The following is a 19,967-nucleotide window of genomic DNA, read 5'->3' on the forward strand; positions in this document are numbered from 1 at the left end:
ACAAAACCCAATACAACTTTCTGTAAAATACAGCCCTTTGTATTGTTTTTCATGCTGCACCACTCTTAACAGACCATTAAGTCATGCCACGCTGATTTATGTAATGAAAACTTCCCAGTGCAGATTGAAATGCATCATACAGTCATTTTGCACTTAAATGCCAACAGACTGCATTTAACTAATGGGAAATTTGGAAAATTCATGGCAGGTGTTTTAGTTGTCTCTTCACCATCATGCCAGAGTTTAGGTTTTGTACTTAGTCTCCCTTTAGTCCCTTAGCTAAGTTCAAATACTTCATTTCTATCCTGGTGGCAAAAAAATCCAGGCATTTGCTGCAAGTCTTTTCTTTTTGGAAATATGTGCCACAGCACATGACAAAAAATTAAGTAAACTTACTGCAAAGCAACTGACCTACAAAGAACTGTATTTTCACTTGGACTTAGTTGAAATTATTTTGCAAACTGAGTGGTACTTGGTCACCTGACTTTTTGTATTATTAATAAAAAAATAACTATTATTAATAAAAAAGTAACTATTATTAATAAAAAAGGATATCAGACAGATCTTCACAGATATTCCATTTGAAGCTCCTCCATCTCAAAGCAGTAAAGCAACTGCCTTTGAAAAGAGGGTACTGAAACTTTTGGGCTCTTCCCAACTATTGTGCTTCTAGTCTCCTGCCCAACTGCCATAAGAAAAACAGCAGAATGCAAAAATGAGAGAATTCTAACTTGCTCATCTGGAAAATCTACCTAATGAGTGAAACAATTCTACAGAAATGGTCTAAATAGGGATAAATATCTTGTTTCCCAAACCCATCTGTTGTAAATCCTGTCAGAAATATTTTCAAAAGGTTATAAATAATCTATTTTAGAAACAGGCAACACATTTATTCCTAGCAGCAAATTCAAACATGATGTGTAATCTGGCACAGAGCTTCTAAATTCACCAGCTGCCCCCCACCTCAGGCAGCACCATACCCCATTTTATCTGTGTAGTATGAACCATTTGTTAATAAGTGCTTGAATCAAGATGGTCATTGGTAATCCCACTCCTAAATTTTCCATTCAAGCTGAAATTAGAATGAAAATATCATACCTGACAGAATACAAATATTTGAAACAGGCAAAAACTGACGAGAAAATAAAGATTATTCTGTCTGCAACAATTAATACAAATCTAAATAATTAAAAATATATTTCTCCACTCTTCATTGGAAAAAAAAAAAAGTTTGGTCTGATTTAAAACCTAATAAAGACAAAACATTGAATCGGAGGCAGTGATGGAAGATGGAAGTACCTAGATAACTCTCTGGAGTCATGAAAAAAAATTAAACTTCTAAGTGCTCCCCTGCTAGCATATACATAAATATACAAATAGACTTCTGTTAAAATGTCATCCTCCTAGACAGCTGTAAGCTAATTACACAAAGCCATGTTTTCTTTAGCTTCCTTTAGGTAAGGAGATGTATTTTTGCTCTGCATTACAGTTAAATTCCTTAACAAAAAGATGCTACAGGATTTGACTCCCTGTGCTTGTTAAATGACAATTTTAACAGAAGACTACTTGGGATTCTTGGTGGAGAGGAACATTGCTTTGGTTTGTGTTACCAGACTTTAAATTTAAAAAAAAAAACAGGATGGGTAGCAACCTTCTTTGCCTAGGCTTAAATGAAACAGAGCTGTGAACTGCAGAAATTAGTTTTATTTGAGGTACTTAAGCAAAAAAACCCAATACAGGTACACACTATCACTGTCTTTCTACAAGTACAGGATCAGATAAAAGTGACTGACTCTGATCTGCTTATGCACAGCAATCCCTACATACACTTGTATGGGGGTTCTGTGTGAAACATCTTCAGGATTAGACTTTTTTACTCAATATTCCTTTCAAAATTCACAAAGATAATCACTAAATTAAATAATTTGATAAGGACCATATGCCCATATAGTAATTATTTCAAGATCAACCATTCTAATTTCAGTTTCCTAAATAAATTCTGTAGAAGAATAAATTTCTTGTATTTGCTGTTGTTCTCTTTCAACAACATAAAATAGCCTAGGCAGGGAATATGTGGAATTGACCCCTGCATGATCACACAATCATATACTGGGACATAAAGTAACTTGAGACCAAGACCTGCTATATAAGCTTTGGAGATGGAATCAGGAATGACTCAATGGTCTGAAAAAATTTGAAAAAGAATCAGTGCTCTGAAATGAGACACTATCAGCACTGCTGAAACCTATCATTTTCTTGTGAATCTCCAGTCATTTATTTTATGCAGTTTTCACAGAGCTTGAAATAGTCTTCATTTTATGATTTTTTTTCCTTGCCTGTCTTTCAAGAGTCAGTAAAGTAAAAAAAAAGTATCTACAAGCAACTTGTAATCTTTCGGCATTTCTTAGTAAATGAAGAAGCACATTAAATTCCCACCACATTTTCTAAGCACTGGTGAATTTTGTCCTGAGTTTGCTGCAGTTTTACACTTCTGCAGCTCCTGGGAGTGAATTCCTTGAGAACGAGCCTAATGTCAAAACAACACAGTAGTGATTTGGGTTTAAAGCTTGCTATCAAAATCCCAGATGGAGAAGACTAAATTTCTATTCTGCACAGGGAATTCTCCAGGTGTGGATAAGCCATGCTGTGACTGTGGAGGTATTTGGCTTGGTTCCATGGATGTCAGTTCAAGCAAGTTAATAAGATGGGATCACCCTAGCACTGGAAGCAGAGGCCTAACCTGGATTTTATCTTTAAATTACTCCAATCTTTCTTCCTCCAAACTTAGAACAGTGAAGAGATGAATTCAAACTCCTAAACTTCAGTCAAACACATATCTAACAAAAGTTTTGACTAGGTAAATATAGACTGAACCCCTCATCAGGCTCCATAAACACCAGTACTCACTTTTTACACTAATCCAAAAAAAGCAGAGTTACCATATTATTATTCTAAAAGATACATTTAAATACAAACTACAAATATCAGAGGAGCAATGCAGCTCATTAAACGAAATCCTTATAGGCACAGAGTAAATATTCATGAAAGAAAATTGAATCGTACATTTGGGATACTTCTGAACACCAGAAGTGAATTTCAGCTACTGACAGTTGCAAATTTTCCATTATCCTCAGCAAGATTTTTATGCATTTACAGAATTTCAAAGGCACAGGAAATAATAAAATTTTCATTGGAGGGATTTCAAACCTAGAGGTTGTCTTCCTTAGGACTTGTTATTCAAAACAGCCTGCATCCTATACAGTGCACTCCAAAATGCACCCAAGGGCAGAAATCAGTGATGAACTCCCTCAGCAAGCACGGAAATCTACTCCATCCCCTCCTCAACTTCAGGACTTCTTCATTTCAGAGCTCTTTGAACGATACGATACAAGAAAGACGGGACATGCAAAGCCTGTGCTTTTTCTGCTGTGCAGGAAAAGCAGGATGAGCTGATTGTTTAGGGCCTGGGAGAAGCTCACCAAAGACAACACAACCCTTTCTGCCGATTTCAGTGGCTTTCACACCAGGCCCAAACCTGACCAATAGAAACATCTAAATGGGTGATTGCGGCTCGGTATCGGCACTCCCACCCGGTTTCCCCGACCGGGACTTGCTGGTGATTTGGCAAATGTGCTTGTACACGACACAGCAGGAAATACAACGTTTGGGAAAAGCACTTTGGCACACAAAACCGCTTGCCTGGTGTTAGACAGGTACAGCTGTTAAGCTCTGGCTGCTCATTCCAGCCAGTGAAATGCTGCTGCAAATGAAAGATGAAGCACTGCATGAAGCCATGCCAAAATGGATAGAAGGATGGTTACTTACCAACGGGGCGAGCTGTTGACATTACAATGGTGTAGTGAGAACATAAAAAGGAAATTAAAAAAAGAAAAGAATATCTGTCAGAATGCATGACGTGTAATGTTACTTTCCACTATGGATACTACCATGATTGCTAACCCCTCAAATGGCAGCCTAAGTCAAATGTTCCCTGCTGTTATTGCTTAGTCACGTGCCACTATCATCCCATTTACTTGAGCACAGCTGACTGGAACCATTCTCTGAGAAACATTTTTATTATCTTCGCATGCCATCATCAAGTATCATTGTTAATGCCTGATAAAAGAAAAATTGCATTGCATTAGCACAAACTTTGAGATCCCAATGAACACATCATTTTAAGTCTCACGCTGCCTAATGTCATGCAAGGCACTTGCTTTCTGAGTCAAATACCAAATGAATTTTAAGCATGACCAGTCAGTACAGCAGTAAGGGCTACAGAAAGCCCAGGACAGTTTTTCTTATTCAATAATGGGCATGAAAGCTTACAGCACAGTGCTTTTTCATCACTGACAGTGCTGATGAAAATATAACAAATGGGCTGAAATGGCCACAGGGACTTCAACCCCAGAACCTCCCAAATCACTGCTTAGGTAACTTCTACTTCCTAAAAAAATGCTGTTAAATGATTGACAGGTTAATACTGTTTCAGGCTGATACAGAGATTGAAAGTTGCCGCTGCAACAAGTGATTTCTTGGTTATAGAACAGCCCTTCATTATACTTGTGCTGGGGAAGAGAGCTGTCAGTCCCTCTGCTAATAAAATACAGACATCTCTTTCAGAAGAGCTGAAAATTTGGACATAAAACTGACTCCAGGTTGCATCCGTGTAGGCAAAGCTTCCCTTATTTTATCAGCAGCAATAATTACATATTTCTAGGCAACGGCATGATTTTTTCTTTTAAACTTATTTTTAAGAAGATTACCAGCCCTGTGCACTAATGGGCAGGCTAGGGCCAAATGTAAGACATGCAAATTCAGAAGTAACAGAGCTTGCTAGGGTCTTCTTAGTTCTCAGCCTTTCCATAGCTCTGTCCCCATTTCATTTAACTTTGTCTAGTCTGCTGCCATTCTCACCCATCCTCTGATGGAACATTTTTTGGCTTCCAGAATTATGGACATATTCCTTCTTCTGCAGAATACAAAATACACATCTTTCCAAGACAGAACATGGAGTCTGGGCCACAGAACTCAGGTTCTGCTGTTGTTTGTGACAGTGTAATGCAACTTTCCTGACGGCATCCCCCTTCTCTGGTTTCAGAAGGTGGAGCTGAGAATGAGGGAGCTAAGGATCACATGGTTGTTGTCAGGTGTGCAGGTGGAACTGCGTGACACCTGCAAGGTCCAAGACAAGCTCAAAGTAAATTTTGAAATGCTAAGTGGTTTTACTCCTTTACATGACATGGTAAAACCAGTGTCAGACAACAGTGTTCATTAAGAATTCACAATTAAGGCTATCCTTAATTAAGAAGCCCATTGTTCATCACCCTTTTAAAGTTAATGGGAGATTTCCCAGTCCTTTGTTTTCACAAAATTCAGAGTAACAGCTTTCTCCAATGAATTTCTTGGTTTTTTTTAATTTTCTGCCATACTCTGAACATATAAAATGGTTCTTATATCATGGCCTTCTTTGTATTGAATAAACATTATGTATTGTACTGTAAATGACAAACCCAGAGGGAAAAATACACAAGATAATGAAAACATGCCTTTACTGTAAGAAAATTGATTAAATTACACATTTCCTCGAATTTTTTTCCCTTTTATTTCATTGGGTTCAAGCTTCAGTGATCTCAAAGGATTTTTTTGCTGGGTTCTAGCTATTGTTTACATTAAAAGTCAGGGTAGCAAATCCAAAAGGCTTGCTCCAGTAATGTGCAGAGTGGATACAGTTCTAGGAGTGTTTAAAAGCCAGGAATTGGTTACTAGAATAACTGGACACTGCAATAGTGCCTGTGACAAAGGAACAGAGTGAGACTGTTTCTGGGAGTTGGCTGTGGTGACTAATTTTCCCATATTACAAAAGGGAAGAACAATCTCTTACACCCCTATTTCTTCAACTCAAAATGGGAAGAGCCATATTGTCACTTACAGTCTAAAGTGAACACTGAGGTAATATTTCAACAGATTATCACAATGCTCTCTTTTCTTTGTTACATACTACCCTACAAAGCCACTCAGTGGCTTTTTTTTTTTTCCTTTGAATTCAGCAAATTAAACTGAACTGTGTCCATGCATTAAATGGATGGAAATGGAAGCTGGCCTCTTGGGTCAGTTGACCCCAGTTCTAATAAAGCAATCCATTGAGACTTTGAACATTTGATTTAATGTGTATGAAAAGAGGAGGACAGATAAAGCTAAAAATGTTTTTATTAACCTTTCACAGCTCTACTGAAAACCATCAGCATGCATCACTAAACTGTGAAATAGTGTCTGCCTGATATCCATTGTGCCAAATTGCTGCTTATCTTTTGGAATGAAGTAATAACCATCATATTCTATTTACTCAAATAGAAATATTAGCTTACAAACTTTTTCTCTCCCCATAATCTTTAGCATGTCTATATGTACTGTCACGAAAGGTATTTTGGGCACTCATTATTCCACCAGCCTTAAAACCTCCTTACCAAATCAAAGAGCAGCACATAAACAGTGAGTGGATACTAGAGACCACAAATATTTTAGGAGCGAATAATTAGTCTTTACCTTGTAATACTTACACAATTTAACTAGGATATTCTCTTTCCTTTGGCTATGGTTTATTTTTTGGATAAAGGGTAGTGGTAGAGAGCTTAATTATGGCACAGCTAATCCCATAATAATATTATCTGTATTATGTTTGTCATTAATAAATATAGTTAGTCTACTTGTTATAGTTCTTAGAGAAAGAAACGTGACTAATAGCCTGAGCTGATGGCTCACATATTCATGTCTACGCCCATGGTTATGTAGTGCTTGCTTATGCATATATGCATCTGCTCTTCAATAAAAACACACTGGGACAGGACTTTAACTGCAGGGTGATCCTATCCCGCTGAAATCAATTAAAATTTCTCACAGATATCAACAGGACCAGGATTTCACCTGTGCTGTAAACCAGTGCGGCAGCAAAGGGTGTGTGGAGCCCGAACAAAGGCAGGGGAGGATGTGGCCCATCTCATCAGAAAGCAATCACCCCTGCAGGGCACAGAGGCTGCCCTGAGGGAGCACTCACCTCGCACGGTGAGCGTGGCAGAGGCCTCCACCTTCCCCACGCGGTTCTCGGCGATGCAGGTGTAGGTTCCCTCGTCGCTGCTCGCGGCCTTCTTGATGCGCAGCGTGTAGTCGTCCTTGATGTCGTACCTGTGTCACAGCAAGAGAGTGAGAACTCCTTTTGTGGGCAGCAGAAACGGACAAAAGCTATCACCTGGAAAATGCCAGCCTGAATCCATCCTGGAGCCAGCTTGGGAAGATAAATTATTATCCAGCATTAGATAATTCCACGAAGCATTAATCTCCGTGACATTTTTATTGCGCTCTGCATTAGTTAGAAACTTTACATAAAATTAGTATTGCTATGTTCAGTATTAGGGCTTTATTAATAACAGCATTCACTTTGTCCTTGATCTACAGCAATAAGATAAAATTAAGGTATCAGACATCAGTTATCAATACATGACAGCTCAGGTTTATCATGCCTTTAACTGTGTGAGCTACACGTTTTACCTTTTGCTGATTTGGAAATTTCCTTTTATATACAGTTTTTCCCTACAGCAGCAATTCCCTAGGGAAAGGTGAGCATGTTGGAAGGATCTCACACTACCCAATTGCAAACAATAAAAAATATATTCAAGCTCTGGAAGGTGACATTTATTGAAGAGGCACATTAAAGCAGATTTATCAATTTCACAGAAATACAACAAAACAATTCAATAAGGGTGGACAATGACATTTTCTCTTTCTTAAAAAAAACTTAGAAAAAAATCAATTGTGCTTTGTCCATTTCTTTGTTTCTACTGTTGAAAAAATACTAAAACTTTTATACATGAGGATGTATAAAACTTGCTTATGCAACATACTCCAGTATGTAGTGAACATTTAATCTCAAGGCATTTAGACTGATTATATCCAGAAAAAATATTTTCAGCTAAATTGTTATTATCTGCAGAAGTCATGCTTAACAAACTTTTTTAGGCTCTGATCCAATGCTCATTAAAGTCAGCAGGAGACTTCATGTTGTATAAAATATCTTTGCTTGCCAAATCAGGAAAACGCTGGTTATCAGCATAGATACTTTACCCTTTAAATATTATTTTGTTAAATTATTTTCAACAACATCTCTCCTTGATAGGATACATTAATCACCTTCAATCTAGACTTGACTTCAGATTCACATGTATCAGTGAAACAGGAACACGAAACTAAAGACAGATCTAGGCTTCAGGAGGGGTCAGTACTAATTCTTACTGTATACACAGTCATGACATAATTTTAGAAGGACTCATTTACTTTCTTTTTGTTACGCAGGAGAGGCCTTATAGACTTGTACAGGAAACACACTGAAATCATATGGAGAAGCACCCTTAAATGTTTGGATAAATAAGGACGCAATGCAAGAAGTCAGATGAACGTTGTCAGGCTCTGTGAGCATTTTTAGATCCTTTGGGAACGTGAAACATAACTTTTTTTGGTGTACATAACATACACTGCTATTGGTTCCTTTAGTATAGGTTTGTAGAGAGAGCACCGTGTGCTAACAGACTTCAAAGCATCTTAGCTCAAAGATCCCATATGGTGAAACATTTAAATTCCTATTAGGTCTAACTAAAGCTCACAACATCAATTAGAGCATTCCTAGCAATTCCAAGAACTAAGAGCAGTCAAGAAATCTTTTCACACTCACCAAAACTCCTTTCTCTATTCAGTAGGTCCATTCTATCAATTAGCAAGAAATAATTTAATAAAGATGAATGTGAGGCTAACCATTCTGTTAGAGTTAACATAAACACATATAATAGCTATTTCTATGGGAGTTACATTTAATTGTATGTAAATGCAGTACCACAGATTTAACTGATTAAAAACAGATATACCAAGGGGAAAAATAAGTAAATAGATGTCATGGCAAACTTTAGAAACTTACAGGAAGAATTTTTTTTACCAGCATAGTGCCATTGGTAGTGGTGAGGGGGCAGGTATGATGTTAGAGAACTTAATATGCACCTTCTGGAGAGCTCCACATCTATTACAACTACATTCAACAGCCACATGCAGCTAAAGAACATTTCCTCTAGACTGCTCACAAATTATGTCATTTTGCATGCTGTGCTGCATTAGTCAATGGCAAATAAAAATCACTGTTTTCATAAGACAGAAAGGGCAAATTGTCCCCCTTAAAAACCTCAAGAATATGACAACATTATCCTACAACGATGGAGCAGTTATTTGTCTTTGGTGATTGCAGAGTTGCAGACAAGAGCAAATGCTTATTTTCTTGACATGGGGCCAGCTCTAGGAGGCTGAAAATACAAATCTGTATTCAGCTCCTGTATGATGAGGAAACTAAGATCAGTTGTAATATAAATATGAATTGAATATCAGAATCAGGGCTATAATGCTGGGCAACAGTTGATGGGGTTTTTCTTCATAGAACAGATAACGTCCCTGTGTTTCACTTAATGCTGCTGAGAGCAAAACAGGCAGGCAGCAAGGCTGTATCTGAGAGAGATGCTGCCTGAACTGGGATGCAGGCAGGCTGGGACAGGGAGCTGCGGCGTGCTGTGGGCTGCAGCTGACTCACTCTGCTTCCTGTCAGGGATGTGCTGGTGCCGGCATGCCAGCCAGCTGCCTCCGAGGCTCCGGCAGCCTTTATCCCTGCACCTGCCAATCCTGCACGCTGTGCCAAGGCTGCTGGGTGGAGGAGCCAGCTGCATGGCATGCCAGGACGCTGGGTGGTGGCAACAGCCACCAGCTCCCACTTGGGTCACCAAGCGGAGGGTGGCGTAAACATGTCACTGTCACAGTCCAGTTCACAATTGCTGCAAGGACAGGTTCATCTCTCCCATGCTTTTGGACCACCCTGACAGAATGTGCCATCCAGCAATTAGATCCATGTGTGGATGGACCCGCGGGGTGTCAGAACCATCTGCTGTCCTGCAGTACTGATATGCTGCCCGTCAGTCATCTGCTCCACCAGCACTGTCCCCAGAAGTCACCACAGCTCAGTGAGGAGCTTTGGCACATGAAGCAGACAGGAAGGAGAAAGGAGGGAAACTGGCTTTTAGCCTGACCCACAGCAGCACAAACAAAACAACAAGGTATGGAGACTGAAGGTCTTTTGAATTTGTCAAGCATCCACCGGGAGGCTTGAGCAGTGCCTAGTCTCCTCTCTGTCCCAGGGCCTCAAATCCCCATAACAAGACGTTTTCACCTCATTTTCTGTGGAAGTCCACTCTCATCTGGATTAGTGCTTCTGAACACTTGGAATGAGGATCAGGGTCCTCTCTGCTAATACCAATCACAGCGAGTGTTAACCAGGCTCCTGGACTGACAACGGAATGGCAGAAAACCAGGGTGCAGTGGTTAAATTGCTCCTTAACACTGCCAGTACACGAAGAAGGCCATGTCTTCAAAATATGTGCAGTGTCAAGAAACAACTTGTGACACATTGCCCAAATATTGCTGACTCCTAGCCAATTAATGCAGCATTGAGCTAAAACCAGAGGGTGTCAGACATCAGTTTCACGTGTTTATGGACATCTAATTGATTTTAAGTACTTCTCTTTGTTAAACATTCAGAGGTGCTTAACCTTTCGGTTCAGCTTAGACTTCAGCCATCAGGCTGAGCTGGGAGAGGTCTTTCAAACAGCCAGGCAGTCTGTGCCAGATACAAACCAGCCACTTTTGGGCACCACCTTACATAATTTCTGTTCTACAAGTAATAGAGCAGGTCTGCCTTTAATTAAGCGAAAAGGAAGCGGCTGGCAGGGGACAGGCAAGGAAAGAAGAAAGAGAAACAAGAGGCACATGAGAAAACACTGCTGGTGAGGAAATTCTAATAGAAATTGGGTGATTTTGAGTGAAATCTGGCAGTCCTGGCACATATGAATGCGTTCATTGTTGCTAGTTCTGATTAATGACAGTTGTACAATAGTGTGCTGACAGTCACTGCCATACAGACACAATTTTTTTTTGATATGAAACACTGCTGAAAATGCAACCCAATCAGATTTGGCCCCTGAACAACATGTGCTATCATCACTGCACTGTGAATTGAGATTGATTGGTAACCAGCTGTGACAAAGTGGGAAAAAGAGCCTTGTCTTTTTCAAGAAAAGAAAAGAAGAAAAATAAAAAACTGAATTGTGTCAAAACCATTACCATCTGCTCAGCCAAATAGCAAATAAAACAAAACACATTAACTATTTTTAAGTATCGCAAATTAATGTACTGAGGTTGAATTCATGTGTTAACTTAAGCATCTAAGAATAAACTTGAATTGAACTAGTTTTGTCACAGTTGGAATTTTTTTCCCCACATTTGGAAGTGTATCTGTTCACACTCAGCCATCAATCTTCCTCATGATTATCAAATAAAAAAATAAAGAGCGAAAAAATTACGGAAGTTAGAGATATTTAACAATAATATTTGGGGTTTTTTGCATTTGATATAAAATTTTCACAGTGTTTTGCAGAAACCCTAGTTTCCACATTTTCAAAAATGTGCATGCAGCTATGTATTAAAAAAAAAAATGCACCTCTTTTGTTTTTAACATGCACAGATAGCAAAACCACATCTGCAGCTGGGGTAATTTCCTTCCTAAATATCCAAGCAGCCTAAGTGGGAATACAAGGATGTACTTGCTTTAGTGGTGCATTTTAAACTTCACAGAATGCTTTGTGAACTCAAGAAACCCAACTCAAGAAGTCTTATTTCTTGCTAAAAGGATATTGCAAGAGGAAAAAGTCACATCTAAAGTGTTAAAGGCTGTTAAAAAATTTGCATCAATTTATACCAGGTATATATTTTAATCTAAAACATTCTTCTAAATAAAAAAATATTAGATAATAAATTAGAATTTGTATGTACACATTATAAGCTTACCTTTTTTTTTTTTTTTTTTAAGAGATGGCACACAAATGACTTTACTGTATTTTCTTTTGCCTGTTTGCCAGACTATTTTGCAGAACACGCACAAAGCTTCAAGATTGCTCACAACATCCATGATTAGGGAGGCCAAATAGAGAGATGCTACTGGCCAAAACCAGGGTAAACAGGAGGTAGTTAAGGAGGCTTAAGCTTCTGTCTCCACTTCTGCTTTGTGGTGCTGGCACTTCAGCTCCCAGCACAGTGCCACAGCTTTCCACTGGCTCCTGCATCCCTGTGCCAGATGGAGGGAGCCAGAGGGAAGCTGCAGCGAGATGGGAAGTGTGAGCTGTTACCTGCTTCAGCCTTGTGTGATCCAGCAGCAGAAGGGAGAGCCTCCATGCCCACTGGCAATGCATATCTGACACAAGCTGAGTTATTTTCACTTCCATCCCACTCACTGATAAGTGGAAGAAAAAAGAAGCCCAAACATACATGGGTAACAGCTTTCTGGGGAAAGATATGGGAGTGTCAGGTTTTTTCCTCTAACAAAACATAAATCAGTGACAGTTATGGATATATTTGTGTGCACTGGTCACAAATTACTCTGTGGTGCCCCTGAAATCAAAAGCTGCTGTTTGCTGGGTGGCTCCAAGACAGTGCTCAGAGCCATGATAAATTGAGCTACCAGGGAGCTATCTCCAAGGTGCTGACAGCATGGCTACTCCTCACATCTACATGTCCAGATATCCTTTTATTTTTTAGCTCTGCCATTCATGCCAGAGAAAGGTAGAAGACAATGCTATATTACTTTGAATTTCTTTGTGTGATGCATGTTTGCAAGCTGTCATATAAAGGGTTTCTATATTCCATAGTTCCTTACTCTATACAACAAACAAGGAAAAAGAGTTGTGTGACACAAGCTGCTATTCACTATTGTGATTTTTCCTCAATTATGCTGACTCAGGTTCTGCTTCAGTCCAAAACCTCTTATGGGTTGTGATCAGCAGATTATTTCTATCTGATAGAGTAGACATTCTCAATTGCAATAATATACAACAGAAACCCACACTGCACTGTGTTATAAAGCAAGGCATTCAACAAAGTGGTCTAAGTCTCATAAAATATGTGTACAGCTGTTACAGTTACTGGGCCAACACTGGGAAACCATACCTGTTTCCAAGGAAATAGTGTTTTCCAAATTATCTGGAAGCATTACACTGCACAGCACTGCTCTGACATGCAAACAGACAGGTGTGACTGAACACAAAAATGCATAGTCTCTTACAACATCAGGAGCCATGTGCTCAGAAGAGAACCAAGGAAGCAAATTGAGACTGGTTTTTGGTTCTCTTTGAAATAATTTGGAAACAAGCAGCAGTTAAGAACAAAACATATGTCTGGGAATCAGTGACTCAGTAAATCCTATCTAAACTTATGCAGAGATCCTTTACATCTCCCTTTGCACATGGAATTATACTCATAGGGAATTACCACATGGTAATTACCCCAAATGGGCTTCTGATTTGATTTTAGTTCCAGACAGAGCTCCACATTTCAGAAACTGGAGCTTTGGTGGAAGTATGATCTAAGAGACTTTGTAATCACTTGGCATGGAGACCTATCCCCCATCACCAGGAGTAGTCCTTTCCCTCACACATGAGACACATTTGTCAGGCATCAGGGAGATTTATATTATTAATGCCTATGTCATAAATTCATCTCTTAGAAAAGCACCCTTGATGCTCAGAGTTATTTGGTTTTGTCCATTTCAGCTTTTGAAAAATTGAAATGTTACTGCATGGACTGGAACAAAGTAAGAAGATGTGAGCCCAGACTGGCATCATGCACCCACTAAACTTGGCTTGATGCATTTTTTTAACATGAACATGCAGCTCATGAATAGTTTGCGATAAACTAAATTTGTGTTTGCCTATTTATTATTATTTGCCTAAAGCACATGGAAGATTACAATAAACTTGTCAGAGAAATGAAATATTTCCTAATCTGTATTTTGAATCAGTAACTAACCTTGAAGTGGCAATTAAAGATGAAGTCATGTTAATGTTGTAATGAAAGTGCCTTCAGTACTGCAGTTGAGCCACAAGTCATATTCTAAAAAGTACATTTTGCTAGTTAAGCAATTACCAACACAGAACTTACTGATAGGAACTTGAAATAATTTTTAGGCTTAAAACTTTACCATGAAAGTGTTTTCAATGACAGGGTAAGTTAATTTGTTTTTAGCTTAGATGACAAGTTTTGTATCCCATAAAGAGATGGAATGTGTTAAAGGAGAAGAAATCCCTGCAGGCCAGACATTCCAGTAGCATCAGTGGTTAGAGCTCTTGAATCTTACTCCCACTTGAATATATCTAAGAGCTTCATGCTCTCTGTTTTCCTGAGTCTTTCATGGAAAAAAAATGCACAGTAAATGATCTTTACTTTTTAATTCTATGTTTTTGATGGTAATTAAACTGATAGAAAGAAGGCTACTTTAATATTCTAAAATTTATAAATATAGTATACAAACCATATGGTTACTAAGCTTTTATGGAGTATACTTTAAGCATTAGTAGGAGTATTTTGAATGAAATTCTGCATTAAATTTCACTGTGTCCTCTTCCTGCAAGACTACTTTTTACTGCAGCCTTCTGCTGCGAGTGGAAAATTCAGATAAACCCATGTTTGAGGCTACTACAACTGGCATTAAATTTTGTTTCTGAACTCTTCTACTGACTTCATTAGCGCTCTGAAATTTAATTATTTTAGGCTGCAGAAGAAGGAGGAATAAAAAGAAATAACAACATTCTCCTGTGACAATACTGTTTCTAGTGCAGTGTCAGTGATCACTTCATAGATCACCAAGAGTTCACACAGCATAAAGAGAAAACATGCAGGCAGGAGTGCTAGTTGACACAATTCCTTTATGGCTGCTGTCCATGGAGTTGTAAAGCTATTTTTCCAACCTTGACCCTTATGTAAGCAACTGGAGAGTATTTCCATGAATCTGCAAACAGACTGGCTGAAACAATAGCTCTTCTTCAGCTCTGTGGTGAGAAGTGACACTTAACATGAAGCCAATTTAAATGTCAACGTTATTAACTGTTTCTCTGCTGATCAGTCTAGCAGAGGCACACATCTACCGCTTTTGCTCACAGCATTTAATACTTCAGACAAATGGAATGGCAGGCAGCTCCTGGGTTAGACTATAAACCCCTGGGGTAACTGTGGGACGATGCAATTATAGGACTTTACTCAATGTCAAGTTTTGAGGGATTTAAAACGTAAAAAAGTGCTGTCATTTACACATTCACTTGGGCATGTACTCCTCATACAACTCTAAGGAATATATTTCCACTTGCAGAGCAGGAAGGGATCAGTGACAGGCAAAATAGCAATCAGAGAAAAGGGATACTCAACCAAAAGTGCCACACGAGGGGGCACCCCACCATCACTGGGGTACATCATCTTGATGCTATATACACAAAAATTAACCAACCCCTGCATCTATTTTACCTCTCACCACCTCTCTATCTCTAAATGGCATCTGATTTCACAGAAGTTTCCTCACATGGTTCAACATAACAGCTGAAAAGATGCTTATGCTGCACTTGCCTGAGATCTGCCAGTGTTCACTCGTGCCCCACGGACTCTGGAAGTTACAGAGCAGCTCCCTCTGTGCCAGACAGCAACAGCAACATCCTCTGCAAACCTCCTCTCATGCCTCCAGATATATGCAAGGATACAAATACCATGCTAAACCTCTTTCTTTCACTGTCTCTTTTTGACAAGCTATTAAGAACATCCAATCTTCCCCCTATGCTCCTCATAAAGGGACTAATCTCTCTTTAATGCTTTAGCTTAAGGAAAAAAAAAGAAGATGGGCATGCAAATCATACAGGATCTAACCAGAGATGACAAATAGTACATGTGATATAGCTAATATGAAAAACATCCTTTTCCCCAGACCCTTCATTTAAAACTGTTAATTGTTATTAATTGCAATAGAAATTTGCTGATGTAACCAAAGATTATATTCATTACATTACTAAAACACACTCTTTATTCTAATTAATTTTCAATACACATTAGACTGCATTTTGTTGCACAGATATTAGCTCAAAGAAAGCACACAGAGCTGTAGTGTTATTAACTCATATTTCATTGAAAGGTCATTCTTTCCTTGGTTGTATCTAGAGGGGGCTGGAGTTAAATACCTCAATATCCTATCCACAGAATATTAATGAAATTACAGAGCACCACTGTTTATTCTTAAAAATCACTGTCTCTCTTGCTTACAGAGCCTCATCCTGTGGTCATGATGTGGTGAGTAGGTGCAAGGTGCCCACCAAAGCTCTCATGAGAGAGCAACAGCTCTGCAGACATCAAGGTCATGAAGAAGGAGGGAAGGAGGAACTCCAGGGCACAGGCACAAACTCCTCTCCCTGAGGAGGAAGCAGTGGCAGAGACAAGGTGTGATGAACTGACCACAAGCCCCTATCCCTGCCAAGGAAATAGGTGGGAGGAGGCTGTTTTTAAGATTTGGTTCTATTCCTCATTTTCCCTTTTCTGATTAGATGGATAAAAAATTGAACTAATTTTTCTCCAGGTTGAGTCTGTTTTGCCCCTGACACTAACTAATGAGTGATCTCCTCATTCATATCTTGACCCATGAGCCTTTCATTATATTTTCTGCCCCCTGTCCAGCTGGGAAGGGAATAACAGAAAGGCTTTGGGGGACACTTGACATCCAGCCAGGGTCAACCCAGCACAATGGAGAAATAAAAATGCAAAATTTCTCAGGCTATCAGGCTCTTTTTGGATCTCCTCTTAAAAAATTCAGCTTTTCTTAGTTCATTAGGTTTGCTGTCAGTTGTGTTTAAATCCATTTCAAAGATTTGCATCTGGAAGACCGTGAGATATTTTTAAAATGTCGTGTTATACTCCTAGTTTTGGGCTCATGAGAAACCATGGAGGAAAGCAGAGAAATTATAGGTGTGCTTTTTCATTCAGCTCTATCAGAAGTGTGACAGACAGCATTTCTGCCCAGACCATGCATATGCATTAAAAAAGTCAGTTTTAAAAACATAGCAAAACTAACACCTACACGGGCTTGTGCTGTTGCAGCTAACACATATCTTACAATATATTAACTCTGTGCTCTAAGAATGCTCATTCCCAAATAATTTTCAATGAACATTCCTAATCTCCAGCAAATAAGAAAGCTTACTGTGCTGTTTATGATTTTCACTGCTGAGTGTTACAACTCTGTTTCATTTAATAACCTACAATCTCTTAACACTTAGCAATACACCTTGTGTAAACTACACACCACTTTCCTTCTGAAGCATCACTCTTGGTTTTTCTGCCCACACTCCCATTGTGTGGGTGGCACATAAAACAAATACCTCTCCCTGTTGGGGCAGTTGCCACTTTTCATCTCTAGAACAATATCCATCTAATCAGACAGTGCCTGTAAATGCAACTTAAAAGAGCAGGTTGTAATTTCATTAAAGATGTATTTACTGAGCTAAAACAGCTGTTCTGGGCTGGAATGCAAAAAAAGGCCTATGTGATTGCAACTCAGTCATTTTTAAGGCAACTGAAAAATACATTTGCTGAGCTAACCTCACTCTCCCGAAGAGCTGGCACTGCTAACTTCTTCTGTATAAAAGGTTTAAACAGTTATTATAGTGTGTCATAAATTCTGACTTGTAATTGAAAATCTCTTCACTTCCTAAAAAAAAAAAAAGAAGTACTTATTACTTGCTATATAATTACAGACCATGCAGCTGCTCTCCTCAGCTTCACTAGAAAATTTGAAGACATGAAACACTGTACAAACCTTATTCAAATGTTATTAAATTGCTAGTCATAGATCTGCCACTCTCATACTGTAGGCTCTCAAATAATGTCATTTTCTTCCTGTTACCAGGGCTAAAATGTAGATGAATGAAAATTAGATCCAGGCCAGATTGAGTTCTCTACCACACAGGAGACCATCAGCTCCTTGGAAGGAAAGTATAATCTCTATTTCTGCTGAGCAGACATCAAAGGGAAAGATACCTGAACACATATCTGGAAAAAAAATTTCAATGCATAAAGACAAATTTTATTGAATTTTCAGTAGGTTTTAATCATTATGCATGGCCACAATTGTGCGAGTCACTTTGACACAATCTTTGTGCCACTTCCTTGTGTCACTTCTAATGAGAAAAAACTCTATTCATGGAATAGTGAACCTCATATTGCAGCCAAAGGCACAGGACTGGCCCCACAACATCCTGTTCACCTCCAGTAGTTTGACATGAGTCATACTTGATTAACTATTCCCCACCCTTTGTGTACTGTGGAGGCTGTGGTGTGAGGCTGAATTTTTTGGAGCAATTAAAATAAAATATACACCATGTGCCTCTACATTTGATTCACAATGCATTTCAGTCTTGGGTCACTGATTTGAAGTGGACAGCTTCTGGAAAAAGGCTTTACATACCCCAGACTTCACACTGGATTTTGAGTCTCCCTGTTGGTGCAGTAGCAACATTTAGATCAACAAGATATTAATTTGCTGGGATCAATTTGGGGTCTAACAAGAATTTTAAGCACTGAAAGAACATAAATAAATTTAAGAACATAAATAATTCTTTATCACAGTGGCACAAAAGAACTATGAAAACAGCTTTCATACATTACTCACACTACTGTTTTCACCTAGTATTTATCATTTTTTTAAATTCCTGCCCAGTTACACACAGAGGAGCTCCATGACATATATCATAGTTTGAAATCTCAAGTCAGGTCTACAGGATGTTGGATAAGTAACTTCCTTTGACCACTAGTGAGACCAGTGTTTCCCAGGCATTTTAAAATCTGCTTCTCAGAGATACAGACTATCAGAGTTGATTTAGATCATCAGTTCAAAACAACTGAAATTGGGAATGAAGTTTTGCACCATCAGAATAAACTGTTTATTCTCAGATTTGAAGCATGGTTATTTATATACTCCTGAGCAATTACACAGACAATTTGACAAATAGCTAAATTATTTTTTTTATAAAGAGTCATGTTTTCAAACATCTTAATTTCTTTAGAAGTTGGGGTTTTTTTCTCATTTAATCCAATTGCAACTGGAGATGCTTAGAGTCCATCTGGGACCTTTATAATTAGGGCTTTAACAGCCTGAAATTATTTTCCAATTACTACACAACACACCACTCAGTGTAGCAATACTGCTCACATTTGTCACCAGAAATCACTGGCCTTACTTTCCTCTTTGCTTTCTCATGGGTCACTAAAAAATATTAAACAAGGTAAGGTGGAAAAACAGATTAGAATTTCTGAAAAACTATGGATCCACTGTCACTGATTCTGGCATTCACCAGGAGCAAATTACAGAAACAAAATGCATACAGAAAACCAGTTTGTTCCACTTTGTTGCGAATTAGACAATTTTGAAAGCTGAAAAGCTGAATCAACAACAGACACATTTAAAAATCTGCTGTATTTGTTGAAACGGGTACCTACTGTAATTGTCTTGCAATCTAGGGATGAAGCCAAAATGAAATTATTGAAAAAAACAAAGACAGATGTGCAAAGAACATTGTTAGCTATAGAAACAGGAAATTTATATTGAAATTTATAAGAGAAATAGCTCAGAGATCTGCTCAGAAGTATTTATGCATATGAGAAGAAAGACAAAGGGAAAACCTTGAGGGCTTTATATTTCATTGTAGATGTTAAAACGCTTAAAATACAGGAGCTCAGTTTATCTTTAACCTCAAAAAAACCTCCCTCAATTTCAGAAATGAGGAATCATTTTGACTATCTTCCCTAATTTATAAAATTTTGATATGGTAATTTTCTCATCCATCCATTCATTCAGACTATACCTGGGCAAATTTCTTTGCTGGTATTAAAAAAAAAGCAGAAAAACACAATAACTTTTGTTTAAGAGATTCCAAGCTCATCTTCCATGATTAAGGATGGCTTGGAAATGTCCACTTTTTGGACAGTGAAGATATGCTCACATATTGTGCTATATAAACGAAAATCATAGAATA

The 19,967-nt window shown here is 38.5% G+C and overlaps 1 protein-coding gene across 5 annotated transcripts in view; it reads right to left on the reverse strand.

The window, feature by feature from the left end:
- Positions 1-19,967, reverse strand: part of ROBO2 (roundabout guidance receptor 2) — an 866,123-nt gene that overhangs the window by 117,110 nt on the left and 729,046 nt on the right. For 4 of the 5 annotated variants that reach the window (XM_058019193.1, XM_058019191.1, XM_058019192.1 and 1 more), the window contains exon 6: positions 7,055-7,182. In XM_058019193.1, coding sequence (XP_057875176.1) covers positions 7,055-7,182 — 128 coding nt within the window. Of the gene's footprint in view, positions 1-3,825; positions 3,838-7,054; positions 7,183-19,967 lie in introns of all 5 variants that reach the window. The other variant, XM_058019190.1, reaches the window with a different exon arrangement.

Source organism: Melospiza georgiana, chromosome 2, assembly GCF_028018845.1.
Source record: "Melospiza georgiana isolate bMelGeo1 chromosome 2, bMelGeo1.pri, whole genome shotgun sequence".
NCBI lineage: Eukaryota > Metazoa > Chordata > Aves > Passeriformes > Passerellidae > Melospiza > Melospiza georgiana.